Genomic DNA, 19,415 nt, shown 5'->3' on the forward strand with positions numbered 1-19,415 from the left:
TGATAAAAGGAATGCTCTCCCATTTTCCATACGTCATAATTACCAGGAGTTCACACAATACAAGGTTGAATAAAGTTTCTTCTTTTTTTTTTTAGGAAACAAAAAGAAAACTCCTCCCAACAGAATTAGTTTGCAGGTGTATGTGTATGTGTGTTTAATAATATACATCATTTATTAAAAAAAACAACTTTAACAAGTAGGAAGAGTTCTCATTTCAATGAATGACGTAATTGAGATGGTAACACTGATGGGATAAAATAATCCTTTGTTCCGAGTTTGGTCAAAACAAGGTGTGTTGTTGGAGGCAGGGTTCCAATCCACAAAAAGCGAGCTTGAGAACAGGTCAGTGCACAGTGTATTTCTTTCTTTCTCATTATCTATTGGACGAAAATGGACCACGTGTTACCAAAGACGGAAGTGTCTGCGACGTGGATCTCAAACCCGGAGTAGTTGTCCCAGTCATCACTCTTGAATGAAATCCACAGCTGGTTGCCCTGGATACGGAAACTGGCTGGATCAGGTAGCTCAGGGCCACTATGCTTGTAGATCAGGTAACTTGACGGTTCTTCCTCGTTCTCCTTCGCGCCTGTAAGATAACCCAAAGATGGCATTATGGTACTATCGATTAAAAGAAAATCTCTATAACAGTCAGCAGCTTTTGAGAGCATACGCCTTGTCGGCGTGCATTGCATGGCAGCGCATCTTCATTTGAATACAATTCAGTGACCCCAAACACTTTTACCCCTTTCTGCATAAATCAAGTGTTTTTCCATTTCGGTGCATTAAAGTATATTATTCTTCACTTCCTATGACATTAAATCATAAGCGGACATTCCTAGATAAGGTACAGGTGAAAAAATCATTACAGCCAAAGTTTGGATCCCACTTCCTTGAAACTCATCACATGTTCTTTGTATATAACAATGCAAACACGGCTAACATGGCGCTCAATGCAATCAAACGAAGAGGCTGCAGCACTCTGTGTAAGCTTGTGATTTTCATAACAGGTTTTCTTTCATCATGGCTTCTATAGTCCCTTCTGTAGTAACCCTGCCACGACCTAGCATCCACAAGGCAGTCGTGTAAGAAAGAAGCAGAAGGTTTCCTGGATCGGCTTCAGCAACTGCACCGATTGCATTGGACGCGATAAAGTTTAACACGGTAAATTAGTTGTTGTTGTTGTTGTTGTTGTTGTGTTTTAAAGAAAGAAGAGAAAGAGAGAAAAATTGGGGCCCTATACTTCAAATAATTTGCCCCCCAAATTAGTTATCTTTTTGTTTCTTCGTGAGTAGAGAAAGATGTTTGTTTCTCTAAGCGATCATGGTTTTACAATATTTACCCAACGAAATATTTGTGACTGTATACCTCGTCAGCATGATGTTTAAATCTAGCAAGGCTTTACCAAGGAGGTACCTCCATGGCTCTACATCTTGGTAAATTACCTACTCCCAGGCTGAAGAAGTCATAGTTGGGCTCCGTATCAAACTTCTTGAAGGAGACACTGAGGCTTCCTCCCTCGGACGTCTTCACCATCCAGTAGCAGAAGATATCGCTGGGGTACTGGCGGGGGTAGTTGGGAGACACAATACGAGCTGTCCTGTTACCACTCTGCTGGGAAAGGTCAATGTCCTCTCCACATCCTGGTCAAGGATAGAGTGGTTTGAAAGATTGGAACCGGTCACTATGAATACTGTGATAGTTTAGTGATGTCAGTTTCTGTCACTGTTGAATTGTTTCTATTGCTTCTGTTATCAGGATTGCAGCGATGGTTTGGTTCGACAAATAGTTGTGCTTGTGAGTAGTTCAGTCATTATTACCACACACGTCTGCGTATTTTGCTTATGCTAGGATCTTTTTGATATGATCTTTGTTAATTCTTTCACTGACATATTATCAGTTTGAATGCTACATGTGATTCCTTGTGGTACTTTGTTAATCCTGAAGTGTGTATCTAATTCTAAATGACGATAGCTCTTTAGTAATCTCACAATCGCTGCAATTGATAAAGATTTGACCGGGGGTAACATTTTCACATTTTATAGTTGTCATGCAGTCTATAGTGTAGAATAGAATGGCTAGACTATATTATAGTACGGTATCATGTATTTAAGAGACATTAATGTACTTTTTAAGCAAAACTGACTGGCGATATTTTACTGTACTACAACCTTTAAATCAAACTGATAGAGACACTATTTATGAAGAAACGATGATCAGAAAGGGTAAAAGTTAATTGCATACCGCATATAACTACATTTTTTTTTCTACTGCAAACAACGCCTGCTACCACTTATAAATAAAGTGCACAATTTTCGTATGTACTTTCTCTTCAATTTGTTTAATTTTGTTACAATTGGTTAATGATGATAAAAGAAAAAAAATCACATTTTAGTCTTAGAGCCGTGAGGATTAAGAAAGTATCTAAATAGAAGTGGGGAGGGGGGGGGGGGGTGGACGTACTTCGTGGAATGTGCCTTTTGAGATCACACCATTCCCTGTTCTCATCTCCGTTACACAGGTCCTCGCGTTCAATCCGGTACTGCTGTACAGTCTGGTTGAGACACTCTCCGAGCTGTGGTAGACCGCAGTCCTGCACCTCGTCACAAACCTGGCTCCATTTGATACACTTGTCTTCCTCTGGACACTGCACGCCCTTTAACACGTCCTCGGGATCACAGGCTGTTAAAGGCATAATTTACCATTTGCAGAAGAAACAAAAACCAAGCATTATCGCTTTAAAATAGTTCTAAAATGTGAGTTAGCTAGGGATAGAAATAACCCCTGTAAAAATTGGAATCTGTATAATCGATGTTAATTTTTTTAAGTACACAAAATGTGAAAAATAGCTATAATAAAAGTGTTTCCAGAATAAACCGTCTACAGTTATGGCAATGAAAAAAAAAATACTGATATCTCCTTATATTTAACCCTAATCAGGCTGGGCTTTTTTGGCTATGCTATATCTGGGGGGTGGGGGATTCCGCCCCCCCCCCCCTTCAGATCTCGCCTATGGAACGCGTGATCGCGCCGAAAATCGGCACACGCGACGCCCGCGACGTATACTATCAAAATGTATGGTTGCTTTCTCCGAAATTTTTTTCTTATATTTTATATTAATTAATTATTGTAATTTATGCATAAAATCAGTTTTGGGCTCTAAATCACTTAATTATGCTCTAATTAAGCTAATTTCTTTTTAAAAATGTTTCTTGTATCATTCTCCTGAGACATAGGATAAAAAAAATCTGTATCGAAACTAATTTCTTATGTATTTGATTGTTTTTTGAATTTCTTATGTATTTCTTTGTTTTTCGACCTCTTGTTTTTGTTTGGTTTTTAGGCCAAAATTTGTCACAGACATTTTTCGAAGCTTTGTTATGCTAAAATAAATTAATTTCGTCCATTCTAAGTCAAGATATGAATTTTTATGTGAATTAATTGAAAAAAACACAATTTGAATTGGATTTGTACACAAAATCACGTTTTGGAGCGATTTTGGGGTTGACACGAACGGGCGTCGCGTCAAAACGGTACGCGCGGGCGCAACAATTTTGGTCTCAAAAGTTGCGCGATACTTGAAAAAAAAAGTCATGAAACATCGCGGCGGGAGCTTATCGCGCTGCGAAGATATTGCGCGAAACGTCGAGGGGGGGGGGGGCGGATTCCGCCCCCCCCCCCCAACCTGATTAGGGTTAAGGCTTTATTGCAAAAAAAAAAAAAAGAAAAGAAATATATATGTTGGATGTTTTGTGATACAACAGACCTACACATAAGCAACAAATGTGATATCTTGAACACTTTTTAAATCACAGCTCCCAAAGGTAAACAGGATCTTTAAAAAGGTGCCAAGTCAGGTAAAGCCAAGTTTTTCATCAGGTGAAGCGCAGATAAAACGTAGACATCTCTATCTGACTTCTAGTGCTGCCGACTTATAAACAGTGTACGATTTCAAATGCCCACTGAAAAATCAGATCGGCCACAGCAATCTAACCCTCATTTCCATCCAAGCATACAAGCTTGCATGCTGAGCCCAAGTGTCATTTATTTTGCAGGTGATAAGGACAAGACATAAGAGCTTTTATACATGATGTAGATGAAGGGCATATCACTGAGAAAAACATGACAAGGTAGATTCACCTGCTTTGAGACAGTGAATCCACAGCACTGATTGAACATTCTTCTTGCAAAAAAGAAATCATGGTTGCACATTAACACAACAGAAAGTAGAACGTCACGGGGTAAAAACATAAAGGCACATAGGATATTAACTGCACATTAACTACATTTAGCCTTCACATTAAGATACACTTGTATCTTGTCATCAACGATGGGTGTATTTCAGTGGGGGAAAAAGAGGAAAAGTAAATAAATCCAGCACTTATAGATGGAAAACGCCAACAATTCTTGGAAATTCAGAACAAAATAGGGCTACTCACGTGAAATTTGAATATCGTCCATACGCACTTTGAGTAATCTTAACTGCTGCTTTGTTTCCTTGTATGACGTCACCGATTGACGCTTCGTTCTCGATTTTGATTGGAAGATGTCATCATCTATCTTGTCCTGAGATTATAAAACGACAAAAAAAGTGGAGCGAGAAATATTCAATGAGGGTTGCAAACACTCACACCAAGAAGAGTGAATATGAGGATAATTGTGTTTACACCAATCTCATTTGACGAAAGTAGGCTGCTCCTAATTCTGACGTCGGTGAGGGTAAAGGGGCTATAGGTGAGGATTCAGGTTTACCATAACGTTGTTTTTTGTGAGATAATGAGATAACTCTTATGAAATAGGAAAGAGCATGTAATTTCAAGAAGGATTCAACTTTTACTTGATAAATATTGGTCTTGAAATGGCTGAGATATCCAAAAAAAAAAGCGATCCTAATAAAATTGACAGGCCACGGCTTTTATTAGGATCTCTTTGATTTACCTTGTTTTAAAATATCTTAGTCATTTCAAAACCGATTTTCATCAAATAAACTTTTCATTCCCTTTAGAATTGTATGCTCTTTAACATTTCCTATAGAGTGGTTTCTAAATATCTCGCAAAACGTTACAAGCTGTATCCTCACCTCAACCAGTACTGTACAGTCCCTTTTAACGGCCTACATCCTCAAAGAGGAAATTCAGTCCAAATATAAGTTAGTCTGATTAAAAAAAAAAAACGAGTACGAGTTCAAGGGTAAAAATTTGACTGTAATCGGATGAAAAACAAGGAAGTTACGACATATTGAATTTTTGCTAATTTCTGCAAAACAGTTCTTGTACAGTGGATATGAAATGTGCAAATGTGTGAGCCAACGATGTCATACCGTCACAGTTTTCCATTGATCGCGTACAAAAAGAAAATGACGAATATTCAATGTTTTTGCCATTGAAGGTTGAAACACGATGTTATTCCTGCTTAAAGGACAAGTTCACCTTCATAAACATAAGGATTGAGAGAATGTAGCAATATTAGTAGAACACATCATTGAAAGTTTGAGGAAAATCAGACAATCCGTTCAAAAGTTATGAATTTTTAAAGTTTTTGTGCAGTACCCGCTGGATGAGAAGACTACTGCAGTGTATGAATAACTTAGATTTCACATGCGTACAACAATGTAAGGAAAATATAAAGAGAATTTCACAAAATTCCATCTTTTGAAAAAAGTACACATTCCCCTGACTCGTTACCGACAAATGTTATGGATAATATTATTCCCCCTGCCTTTAGAAAGAGGCAAGTCAAGTGCTCTATTATTATGCGAAAAAAGTGAAAATATGTTGAATTTTCTTTTACATTTTCTTTATACTGTTGTACGCATATGACTCACAAGCTGTAGTAGTCTCCTCATCCAGCGGTTCCAACACAAAAATTTAAAAAATTCATAACTTTTGCATCGATTGTCCAATTTTCCTCAAACTTTCACTGATGTGTTCTACTAATATTGTTGCATTTTCTCAATCCTTATGTTTATGAAGGTGAACTTGTCCTTTAAATGTTATACTTCAGAATAGTGATTAAATACTAATAGATATACCAGGATTAACCCCTCGGGCATAATTGCGTTTGAATGAAGAACTGGAAATTTCAACATTTTATGTACAAACTATATGGCCACTTGTGAGGGGACGACATGCTCACTTTGCCATTTGCATATATTCATATTGACTGTTCAAGAACTGTTTCCTGGACTCTTTCTTATGACTAACGTATATTTGGACTGGATTTCCCCTGTAATGGGTCTCCTCATTATATCAACCTGGAGCTAAGAGAGAATCCTGTTTTTCTTAATCTCAGCCGCGATTACGTTTAGCTTTGCATTTCTGCCCAAAGCAGTAATCACTTGTATTGTATGTCGTGTACTGAACCAGCATCGACAGATGTCGTAGCATATGTTGCAGTATGGAGCGGCATATTCTTAAAGGGGGAATTACGGAAGAGTTGAGACTTAATCGAAAAACAAGAGAACCGGGGGGTCTCGCGCTCACCCGAGTATCGCAAGTTTACCTTCCACGCAGTACATATAGTTTACAATTTAAGAAAAGAAGATTTGAAAAGATTCTTTAAGTTGGTATATTTGTTTGCTTGTTTTTTGTCTATGTCCCCCACCCTACAGTTGGGGAATCGTACCCATTTGTGTGAATATTACTACCAAAGTGATAATACCTGCCAAGTTTTGTGAAAATTACAGCATGCATTCTAAATAAGAAGATGAAAATGTACAATTAAGGGCCATTTTTTGGAACCTCCACCCCGGGCTCCAAGGGGGGGGGGGGGCATCCTGGGCCTGCCATGAACAAATTTGAATCTACGGTCATCAATATATTTACTCATAGTATTAATTTGAGCTCTGTCACTTCTGGTTCTAGAAAAGAAGATTTTTAAAGATTCCTCAATGGCGGTGGGTCCCTTTGGGCCCCGGGAGGCATGGTGCCCATTTGAACAAATGGAGATCCTATACCCCTAGGGACGCTACCTGCTAAGTTTGGTGAAAATCTATCGTGGGGTTTTCAAGAAGATGGAAATATACAATTTAGGCCCCATTTGCCCCCCCCCCCCCCCTCCCGGGCACCAAGAGGGGCACCCCTTGCTCTGCCAAAAACAAACCTGAAACTGCAGTCATCAATGTACTAAGTTGTAGTATTAACTTTGCGATATCACTTCTGGTTCTAGAGAAGGGTTTAAATTATGTATTTTTCAATTTGGGGGTGGGGGGGGGTGGGGTCTTCTGGGGCCACTCTGGGGCCCCTAGGGGGAACATGGTGCCCACTTGAATAAATTGAGATCCTGTCACCCTAGAGATGCTACCTACCAAGTTTGGTGAAAATCCATCCTGTTTTCAAGAAGAAGATGAAAATGTACAATTTAGGTACCACTTGGGCCTCCCCTGGGCCCCAAGGGGGCAGCCTGGATCTGCCATGAACAAACTTGAAACTACAGTCATCAATGTACTAGCTCAGAGTATCAACTTAGCTCTATCACTTCTGGTTCTAGGGAAGAAGATTTTTAAAGATTCCTTAATTTAGGGGGTTTGGGCCCCCTGCGCCCCCTCCCCCTCCCAGGAGGGGCCTGGTGCCCATTTGAACAAATTGAGATCCCAACCCCCTAGGAATGCCACCTGCCAAGTTTGGTGAAAATCCATCATGGGGTTTCCAAGAAGATGAAAATCTAAAAAGTTTATGCACGAGTGGACGACGCACGACGTATACGACGCACGACGAAAGCCGGACGAAGAACGATCGCAATAGCTCACTTGAGCCTTCGGCTCAAGAGAGCTAAAAAGACTTGATAACATTTCATGAATGCAACATTGAAAATTTTATTAAAATCTTTTAAAAAAATTAGGAAGTTATGAAGTTCTGAAATTGCTTCTCTATATTTCTCAACACAGTTCTTGAACATTCAAAAATTATGATATAATGCAAACAGTGAGTTGAAGATGTCATCGTCTCACAACTTGTTTGTACATAAAATCATTAAAGTTCCCAATTTCGTTTTTGTTCTTTTCTTTTGTTCAAACGTAATTATGCTCCAGTCTCAAATCCTAACACATCTGACAGATGATTGTTTTCAGAAATAACATTATGTTGACAATCTTTGAGCAGAAAAATTGAATTTTGTCATTTCTTTTCAACACGATTAATGGAAAATTGTAAGGTGACGACATCATCAGTTCACTCATTTGCTTATTAATAGCAGCTATTTTGCAAAATAAGTGAATATTCAAAATTTCATAATTTCCTCAGTATTAATCCTATTTTCTGATCACATTTTCATTGTTGTGCTTCAAAAACTATCAATTTTCAGACTAACTATCAACGGAAATTCCCCTTTGAATTGAATCCTTGAACATTTCCTTGTTAATGTCGAACGAAAAGAAAAACAAGATAACAATGCCAACTTTCGACGTAAATAAGCATCGATTATTCAGTATTTTAGTAGTATAGTCGCAAATAATACAAAGTTCAATGTAAACACTACATCAGAAGTACACTTGTTTGGCAGTCAAAGAATAGATTTCTACTGGTAAAAATTGGGGGCCTCTAGGAGATAACATGTTTATTTGTGAAACCGTGGATAAGACTGCATCTTCAGACGTGATTTGCAATGATCTAAAACGAAATACCTGCTTACATTTGTAATTTCCTCTATCCATCAGAATATGCTTCCAAATGGAGGAAGCTGTATTTTCTCACAAACAAACGAACTGGGCGGAAGAAGTTAACCTTGAAATATTCCTAGAAAATGATGGGCTAGACGATGAGGTATTCACGCTCCATTAGGAAGAGCGAAAGGTCACGACTAGGTAAACCCTTAGCTTGCACTTTCTGGGCCATCCCAGACCTTTCTCTCCACGGGGCGGGAAGGCGGTCCCACGCGTGTCTCGACCATTTGCCCTTTATACCTGCTGATGTCAGGCGGTGCCATGCTCTCGCTGGAAGCCAAAGCAGATAGATTATTCTCTCGCGAGAAAATGGCGAAATTGCCAAAAGAAAAAAGCTAGAAATGTCGCTATGGCGACTGGTATGCCTCCGCCATAATGCATGATTCTCCCAATAGGTGTACAGTACAATGTCTTCACAATGTGTGATGACAGTTTCACATAACTGGCAAAATACTGAAATGACATGTTTGTCAGAAATATCTTGACTGTTCACTTTCCTTGAACTAGGTTTGCTATAATTGTCTAAGAGTGCAGACTGTATAATGTAGGCCTATTTGGGAAATTGAGGATTTTTACTTGACTTTTGACCGATCCTTTTATAAGTTTATGCATTGAGTAATTTTCAAGGTATGAAGAAAAACTGCAAATAACAGCATAAAATAGATTTTTTTTTTCACTTTAGCCTGGCCTTTGACCTTTAACCTTTGACCTTTGACATTCTGGCAGGAAATTTCCCGGGGAATCTCCATTAGGTAATACATGTAGGGTGTCCTATATATTAAGTTTTAAAAATAATCCTGCAAGCATTGCATAAATACTAGTATGAGGGAAATTGTGAAATTTTAAGAGTTGACCTTGACCCCCGACTATTGACCCATATGCGTATGTACCAAGTTCCATGAAGATACATTGAACCATTTGAACGAAAAGTGACATTGTAACATTTTCACCTGACCTTTGACCTTGTGACATGAAACTCTCTCTGGAGAATCTTAACGCAGTAGTACATGTCAACACTAAGTTTCAAATTCAAGAAAATACCTTCGGGCATTGCATAGATGTGGGGGAAATAGCAACATTTCTAGCATTTGACCTTGACCTTTTGACTTTTGACCTCTTTCCAATTTCACTAATGAACTACTGAACTTATTGCCCCATCATACGTCATCCTTGGACCATGTTTGGTGAAATTTGCTTAATCCAGTTCTTATTTATCGCGTAAACAGATAAATTCTAGGATTTGACCTTGATCTTGGACCTTTGGCCTTAAGCCGATTTCACCCAATATCTAATCAGGTAATTGCCCATCATACTTTATACTTGGACCAAGTTTGGTAAAATTCAAGTCAATATTACTCAAGTTATCGCGTAAACGAATGCGGACGGACGTACGTACGGACGTACAGACGTACGGACGTACAGACGTACATACGTACGGACGGACAACCCGAAAACATAATGACTCCGGCACCACTTCGTGGTGGAGGAATAAAAATACATTTACAGTATGTATTCTTTGAAATCAAGTCACTGCCTAAATCTACTGTCGAGGTTCTGGTCACGTATCTGTTGTATTCTATCAACCGTGTTAACATCACATCAGGGCCTAATGCTCCCTCGTCGGTACCAGGTTCACCTAAAGGAGGAAATACAACTCGGAAACAGCCAATGATCATACAGATTTCTAGTGAGCTACAATGATCATACAGATTTCTAGTGAGCTACAAGAAAATCGCTGACTTTCCCACGAGGAAAGCAACCAGCCCGACAAATGAGTTGTGACAAATGACAAAGTGAAGAAGAAAAGGGAAGCCGTAGGGGAGTAATGGGCTCTCGGACGTCTGAAAGAGTTCACTCGGAGAGGACAAACCTCCACCAAGGCTAAAGTCACTAACGCCGTCATGTGCATGCATATTCTGGAACCGGATCAAGATCCGGCTCACCACCAGCGTCACAAACCAATCACCTGTTCCTTATACGACAACAAGCCTACCGTTAAACTTTCATTAATATCCCTTTATAGTTTTGTTGTTTTTTTTTTTCCGCTGGTCATAGTCTCCTGATGACAGGCGAACAACAAGAAACAGACCGACACCGGCTAAATTAAGTATCATAACCTCCTTTATACATAGGAAACTATTGCAACTACGGTCCAGCTCATCTACCTCGCACAAGTCGAAAAATTGACGAAGTTGAAGAAAAAGTCTACCCCCTGATGGACATAAATATGTGTTAATTCTATAAGTTCACTAATTGTATTATGTAAATCGAAATTCGCGTGGGGCGACGGATTTTCTCTGGTCCTTTGAAATTCATGTTGACTGTTTCTTTATTGGCTCTAGGTAGATGTTCGTACCATGTGTCCCGAAGAGGGACAGCGAGATGATCTCCGGTTTGCTATGAAGAAATGTGTATAAAATATCCAGTATAAAAGATACTTTCTGTTTACCATGCTCTCAGTTTTATAGAGTCATAGATCAGCTAGTTCATGGTAGATTGGTTGGCTTTTTCCCTGTGTACGCAAGAACCGCCTTTCACCTCTTCAACTCTTTAACTAGGCGTTGTCCACATTGTATGTTGTCTACACCAGTTAACCAGGGAGGTGAGACATGAACCTCCCTGGGTGAACCAGTCTACCCTGGTACATATGGAAATGACCTTGATACACCGGACAGGCAAATCCATAAAATCTACCTGTGGTTGGAAAAAGTAAAAACATCTGGCCCTGCTTGAGGCCAGTTTCTGACAATTAACGTTACAAATGACTTGGGCGAAACGGGCGGAAAGTCTTTTTACCCTCCACAGGTCCTCACGAGTCACCCATGGCCCAATTGAAATCAAGTTTAATGGTCTAAGCGCTATGACTTGAAATGTTCATGTTATTGCAATCTAAAATTTGTCATTCCGTAGTCTGATTTCCGTTTGCTATCATGTCGTTGTTTTCCATATTGGATATATCACACAAACTTCTAGCATTACTCGATCGTTTATGTGAATTTCTTCTTTTTTTAGCATGTTGCATAGAGGAATTTCGAGCAGGCGGTGCAGAAAAATAGACCAGCTATCAAACTGACAAAGCTCATTTACGTAATGATAAATATAATGGAATCTGCCTGTACCTGGTGAGGAGGTATTCACACGCAGATTTAACTCACTGTGAAGTATTTCACTTTTTATCATCACCTTTACTGCAATATGGTAGGAGTTGAACGCTTGGGAAATAAGCATCTCATTTCAAGAACACCGTACAGCTGGGTTATTTACACAGAAGTTTTGACTATTGAATAAAAAGATACAGACGCTGTTAATGTAGAGTGTAGAGTGATATATCAAACGCACTGCACTCTCCGGGACGATACAATCTGTCACTAAGCAGCACAAGGCCAAACAAAAACTGTAATACTGATGATGATGATGGTGATGATGATGGATGATGATGATGATAATGATCATCATAACACAGTTGTATAAATGATAAAACACGCCGTCAAATCAGGGAGGTGCCACCTCCCTGATTTCTATGGTGTGCACACACGAACGCCCCCCCCCCCCCCCCCCCCCCCGGGGTCGCGCTCCGGTCATTTGTTCAGGCATGGCAGTCTGTGTGATGGAGATTCAAGCTCTTCATTTGAAGCAAAGTGCCTTGTTTTCATTTGTTTGTTTATTTGTTTATTTGTTTGGTTGTCTGTTCTTTTCTTTGCTATGTGAAAAAGGTGGGAAATACAATCAATTTCCGCATGCATTTCCGACAAAAAAACCGATAACTCCTAAACGTGGATGGGGCTTATCTTGGATCGGTCACCCCGGATAATTCATTATAGTGTAGGTGTACTTCCCGATGGACCGCGAACCCGGCACAGCAAAGGCCTTGATGAAGTCCGCTTACGCAGAGAAAGAACGAGTTTACAACTCCATTGTAGCCAGAGATTAAAGGGTGTGTGCAGTTCTGGTTGAGGTGAGGATTTAGCTTTTAACGTTTTGTGAGATATTCAGAAACCACTCTATGAGATGCCAAAGAGCATGCATTTCTAAGGGGTATCACAAGTTTATTTGATGAAAATCGGTTTGGAAATGGCTGAGATATCCCAAAACAAGGTGAAAAAAGAGATCCTAATAAAAAAGGCGTGGCCTGTCGCCTTTTATTATCATCATCACTTTTTTGAATATCTCAGCCATTTGAAAACCAATTTTCATCAAATAAACGTTGAATTCTTCTTAAAGTTAGATGCTCTTTCATATTTCATAATATAAGAGGTTTCTCATTATCTCACTTTGGAATGTCCAAAACATGAATCCCCACCTCAACCAGTACTGCACAGTCCCTTTAAAATCTCCATAAAGTCTGACACTCATTTCAAGAGTACGTCACGAAGAGATCACTCAATTGTAACCGGAAGTGGTATGAAATCATTTTTTTTTTTCAAGGACTGTGATATGGCCGATGTCACAAATCAAGACTGACAAAAACATTTGATCAATTTTAAGTTATACGTTTCTTCTGTGTAGTATGCGTGAGGGGAAATACTAGCACAGGAGTGGGATGATAGAAAGGCAAATAGCAGGGAAAAGTACTATAGGCCTACATGCTATCATTGCTAATGACGTTTAATGACGAAGGATGCAGATTTTAATAACTTAATGGGCAGATGAACGTTGGTTCTGTCATTCTCGTTTATCATTCCCTCCCATGACACGCCTAGGATGTACTTCTACCCGAATCAATGGGCAAATCCCAACTAATAGCGATGCGATGGAAATAACATTTACAGTTGATCGGTCTCTCCAAAGTTCCTCACATAGCCATAGTGGATGTAACATGAAAGTTTGAAACGAACCCAGCAACTCCACTGATCTAACTTCAGACACTGAATGGGAGAGATAGCATCGACTATGGTCGGACCAAAACCATTCCCTCTACTAGTCTCAGCACATGACTGTCAGCACTCAGATGCATTGATGATAGGAAGAGCTAATACCCAGCTTAAATTGTCAAAGTTTTTTTTTGTGTGTGTGTGTGTGTGTGTGTGTGTGTGCGTGTGTCTTTGATTTTCCTGATTACATTGGCAATGGGGAAGACGCACAATGGTGTCAAATAAAAAAAAAATGTGTAAAAAATCAAAACATACAAAAAGTGTTAAAAATCATCAGCAGCCTCGTCTGCACACCGACCACTCACCGTGAGCAGCTTGCATCAAGCTTTCTTTAAACAAAACTTTGGACATGTTTGCTGCTTTGTTTCTGTTTTCAAAAATTAGAGAAAGGTTTAGAGTTTCCAAAATGTTTCCTGACAAATTTCCCGAGCTTCACACGATCTTTCAGTCCTTGGAAATAAAAAGTGCGGGAAGGGTCACTGATCACACAACGTATATTTCAGGAAGGTTCAAACGAAAACGTGAAACTATGCAATCACAGTGGTGTGCTGAAGCTTTCCCGCCGTGTGTAATATACCGCATGAGACAGCTCTTCGCTCAACAAGTCTCGGGAAGTACGTCTATAATTTAATATCCGAGAAACTAAGACATTTGTTTCAATGTTGATACTTTTAACTTCTGTTGAATCAATAAGATTTTGTATGAGTCAAGGGTCATGTGACCGTGAAACTCTCAGGCATCATACAAGTATCTTAACATGTACAAACTTTCTCTCTCAGATGGCGGGGAAAGATGGCTCGTTCCTTCTATAAGAACACACGATTTGCCATGAACTTTCTCGACTTTATCATTCGACCTTTGACTTCAATCAAATGCTCACAGGGCGAAGAGAAAGAGTGCCAAGAACAGTGGCCTTACTTTTTCACCGAGCGGTCTCTTTACTGCCAGAGTTTTTTAACGATACCAGTTGAGCTTCGTCCAATAAACACACCAAGAGATTCCAGGAGGAGATGGAGCCCAGTCCCACGCACTCGAAGTACGTGACCATCCTTCACGTTGTGATGTAAGCTGACCTTGATAGATCTCAATCGACCGGGATGGATGGTCTTTGTCTTCATCTCTATCCTACTTCTCCTAATGAAATAATGTGTTTCTTTCCTCCACACTGACTAACATTCACACGAACATTTCCATATCTTGTAATATGGCTGGAAATACTATTCACAGCCTAAAGCCACTATTCATCATTTAGTTTGCAGATGACCACCCACCCCAGACTTAGTGCTAGTTAGTGATAGTTAGAATGTTAGTCAGAATTATCAATGTTAAAGGCATTATTTATCATTTGCAGATGAAACAAAAACCCAGCTTTAGTGCTTCAAAATAGTTCTTAAATATGAGTCAGGAATAGAAACAACCAATGTAAAAATTTGAATCAGTATAATCAATGTTGAGTATCTTTAAAAACACAAAACGTGAACAATAGTTGTACTTGTTTCTTGACTAAACTGCCTACAGTTATGGTTTAATGAGAAAAATAATGATATCTCCTAACATTTAAGGCTTTCTCGCAAAATTTTTATATGGTAGGATAACTGACCTACACATACGCACCAAATGTGATATCTCGAAAAAATGTTTAAATCACGGTCCCCAATGAAAAACAGTACCTTTAAGTACTTTTTGAATAGAGACAATGTAAACAATAGTTTTATTCGAATAGTTTCTAGAATAAAACTTCTACAGTTATGGTTTTTTGAGAAAATAAGTGATACCTCCTCATATTTGCTGCTTTATTGCCAAATTTAGATGTTTTATGATACTACGTCAATGTAATAATTCCAACATTTTTTAATCACTGCTCCTTAATTTCAGTCAAATGAATCCTTGACCATTCATTAGTATTCGTTTTTCTCACTAGCTGTCAATTCATTAAATAGGAAATACATCCCCCAAATGAGTTTTTTTTTTTTTTTTTGATAGAGAAAGAGGAAATATTCCCTAGAAAACTATACAAAAATGAGAAAAATGGGAAAAGAAATAAGGAAGGTATGATATTTCGAAATTTCAAAAATTTTCGAGGAAGGAAAAATAAAATTCTTGACCAGTCCTTATGAATATTCATATTAGGAATATGACGATGTCATGCTCTCACAATTTTTTATTCATATCATATAGGCCTATAGGTTTCCTACAGAAATGACAAAAATCTCATATTTCAGCTGTATAAATATAAAACCTGTCTTAAAATCTCCCAAAATAAAAAAGAACAAATGTTAACTCTGATATATCTTGGTGTGGAAATGTTTTAGTTGTTTCAGCTGAAAAATATATATTTTTTAAGAATTCATAATCAGCATACAGGAAAAAATGTGAGGGAATGACATCATCAACACTCCCTTTTCAATATTCATGAGGACTAGTCAAGAAATGTTTTCCGAAAAATGTAAAATAACAAGATATCATATCTTTCTCATTTCTAAACCATTTTTTTTTTTGGTGGTCATTTTTTAAATGGTACTGTATATGGTAGAGAATGTTTTTCTCTTTCTTTGAAGTGTATTGATTTTTTAGGTATTTCATTTTCCTCCAAACTGTACCTGACTGTAATTCATATCAAATACATTTTAAAGGGGATGGCTAGTTACTGATCAGTGGGAATGCTGGGAGTTGATTGTTCCAATTCTTGTGGGATTCATTTAAGAGTACATTATATATCTATTGTTGTGTGAAAATTATTTGCTTCAGAACGGTCTCATATTCAAGTAATGTGCAGTTTAAGGGAATTATACTTACAAAGTTTACAATGTTATGGCAGTAAATGACACTCGTAGTCTGCAGTCGAAAAGGACACTTCTGAGTACAGCTATCTTTGACAAAATTTCGCCTTTCATTATTACAATCTTACTTCTCAAATAATACCATGAGAGCCTAACCAGTTGACGTTTTTTATCTGCTTCTAACCAAGTGACCTTTGTCTGTGAGTATTCACCTTCAGTCTTCCTAAGTGTACCTTTAAACCTGTATGATTTTCTAATTTGAAGGATTGAATCCCACATATCCTTCACATCCGCTCTTCAAACTTTTTTGTTTTGTTTTGTTGTAGTTTTTTTTCTAAACCCGAGGCCCCTTTGGCACCTACATTTTTTTTTAGACCCAGTTACATTTAAAGATCGAACATAAATATTCTTCTTTTTTTTGGGGGGGGGGGGAGGTGGGGGGGGGGGGTAGATCGCGGCCTACCTGCGAGAGCTTTGTGGCCCACTGGTTGAGAAGCACGGCTTCACACTACATCGTGATCCCGAGGTAAACATAGTGGGGTAATATATTCACAAGGTTTAACAAATGTCAAAATGTTTTGACCTAGAGGTCAATAATTGGATTTTCCACTACTTGTCAACGCGTTTCAACATCAACTTTACTGTATGTAAATACACAAACCTATGATATAATCATGGAGCTCTATGTATGTTTTCATTTTCAGTCAGCAGGGGATCCACTGGGGCTGAAAATAAGAAGGAAATTTTAGTCTATCATCCAGTCGACTTTTCCTATATCAAACTAGGCGTATTTTACCATTTGCAGATTAAACAAAAACCCAGCATTAGTGCTTTAAAATAGTTGGGCAATTCCATGGGAATGTGGACATGGCACTAAAATTTCAACTTTATCATATTGCAAAAGAATTACTCATTATGTATTACCCATATATTGAAGTTAAAGAAACTCAAGGAATTATATCAATCGGTCAAATATTTCCCGAGAAACAGCTACAAATGTTGAAGACAATTTTTCCGTCATCCAAATTGCTAAAATGCATGCTTAACTTAATATAATTTTTTAAATAGAAAAATTCTGCTAGCACTTCAATTTATTTATTTTAAAGAAGCAAATTAGTTCTACTTTAGTCTCCCATGAGGAAATTTTTATGCCACCTTCAAAAAATTCTAATCACCACATGAAAGTTCAGCCCTTGAGCCATGTAACGCGAGTTACCGAAACAAGAAATATTTTTTATTCTGAAGGAAGCAGTGGAGGTAATTTGTTGGGAATCATAATTTTCTAAATTCATCAAACCCTTATACTGTACACAGGATGTTGACTTGAATAAACACTGTTATCACATTAAAAAATGTCAACGAAAAGTGTAACGCGAGTTACTTTGTAACGCGAGTTACCGGCATGTAACGCGAGTTACCAACTATAAACACAAGTTTCGCTCAGCATAAGCAAATTTTAGCACTTAATTGAGCTAGATTGTGGTGAAAACAATCAAATGCAGTGTTATACACACTATGCTGGACTGAAACAAAGGAGGGCAGCCTAATAAACTGTGATTAGCATCAAGGCCACTGATCACATGCCACATTGAAGAGTCTAGCCTGGCTAAATCACTGCATGTGTACTTGTATCCAGCAGTGAATGAGACCATTAAATTTATCGTTTGAATTTACTGCATCAGTATTACAGATTTTTTTTTACAGAATGCTATAAAGCACAGCAAGTGTTGGTTCTAATCCTTGTTCGGTGGTCTACTGAAGATGGCACCTGTCCGGAGATCAGGAGGTTGTGGGTTCGAATCCTGCTCGAGTATGTATATGCCCATGATTTTTTATCATGGCTACTAATAAAACACTGATCAATTCAGTGAGCTTATTAACGTTGATGTAGGGCAATTTGTCAATCAGTTGCAATGAAAACATCTCAACGGAAGAATTTCAAGAATTTGAATAATTACGCAGTACCCACTGCATGCTATAAGGATTGGAACCAGCACTTGTTGTCGGGTGAAAGCACGGTGGTCTAGTGGAGATGACGCCTGTCCTGTGATCAGGAGGTCGTAAGTTTGAATACTGCTTGAGTATGTACGCCCATGACTTTTTTATCATGGCTACTACTAAAACACTGATCAATTCAGTGGTTATTTACGTCGATGTTGGGTAATAAGCCAGTTCGTAATTACACTGTAGCTCATGTACACTTTGGTACAAATGACCTTTCTTTTTTCTCAGTTGGTTCGGCACTTCACTTGTTTTCAAAGCAGCATAATGCATTTTAAGCTTGTATGACATAACAATTTATGGAACTTCTGTTCAAAAAAAGAATGAATTTGCTTTTAGATCAGGGGATCAGAATACTCCCATCAGTTTATAATTTAGCAGGCATCCATTACACTGTTTTGTATTGAATGCAGTAACAGCTTATTTCATTTTATATTGCAAAATACCATTCTTGCTGTCAGGTGGATGTGCTGGCAAGCATCATTTAGACAAGGATCGCATGAATAATCATCGCATCACAGATGCTTATCTCAGTGAATTTACAAACCAAAATGCCTGTTGGTACAAATGACCTTTTTTTTGTTCATGCACAAAGTGGAATTACGAACTGGTCTTTTTGTCAATCAGTTGCAAAGAAATGTACTAGTTTTCACTGCTCACAAAGACAGAATTTGAATTTTTGAAAGATTGTAAGCTGTTTTGTAAACTTGTATATAGGGTTTGATACTTTTATGTTTTGTTTAAAAAAGACTTTCAACATTTTTCATCTTTACACTCTGAATCTTACAATGCACTTAATACACCTAAATCATCTAGTATATATGTATATTCAAACATATTCAAGGTCTCTACGAGGAGTGAAGCTCTTATTAGTCTTAAACGCACTCTTCTACAGGGTTTATTAGTGAAATATTTGTGTAACATTTATTCATTTTACTATCTACACAAATAAGCATCTCTCAGAATATTCAACACAAGATTCAGTGCCATCAGAACAATTGTATGTTATCAATTTGTATCACCCTGTGTTAGTGGACATAATGTAACGCGAGTTACCGTAACGCGAGTTACCGACATAAAGGCTCCCTATATTTTTCCAGGTCATTG

General features: G+C 38.3%; 1 protein-coding gene across 1 annotated transcript in view; it reads right to left on the reverse strand.

Moving 5' to 3' along the window:
- LOC139711556 (tolloid-like protein 2) overlaps window positions 1–19,415 on the reverse strand; it is a 40,748-nt gene that overhangs the window by 11,751 nt on the left and 9,582 nt on the right. Inside the window, exons 2-5 of the mRNA XM_071623430.1 lie at window positions 4,437–4,563; window positions 2,461–2,679; window positions 1,443–1,640; window positions 407–586 (exon numbers count right to left, since the gene is read on the reverse strand). Of these exons, the coding sequence (XP_071479531.1) occupies window positions 407–586; window positions 1,443–1,640; window positions 2,461–2,679; window positions 4,437–4,563 (724 nt within the window). The remainder of the gene's footprint in view (window positions 1–406; window positions 587–1,442; window positions 1,641–2,460; window positions 2,680–4,436; window positions 4,564–19,415) is intronic.

The sequence above is a fragment of the Diadema antillarum genome, unplaced genomic scaffold, assembly GCF_040938485.1.
Source record: "Diadema antillarum isolate AM-2024a unplaced genomic scaffold, OU_Dant_1.0 seq00001670_RagTag, whole genome shotgun sequence".
In the NCBI taxonomy this organism is placed as follows: Eukaryota; Metazoa; Echinodermata; class Echinoidea; order Diadematoida; family Diadematidae; genus Diadema; species Diadema antillarum.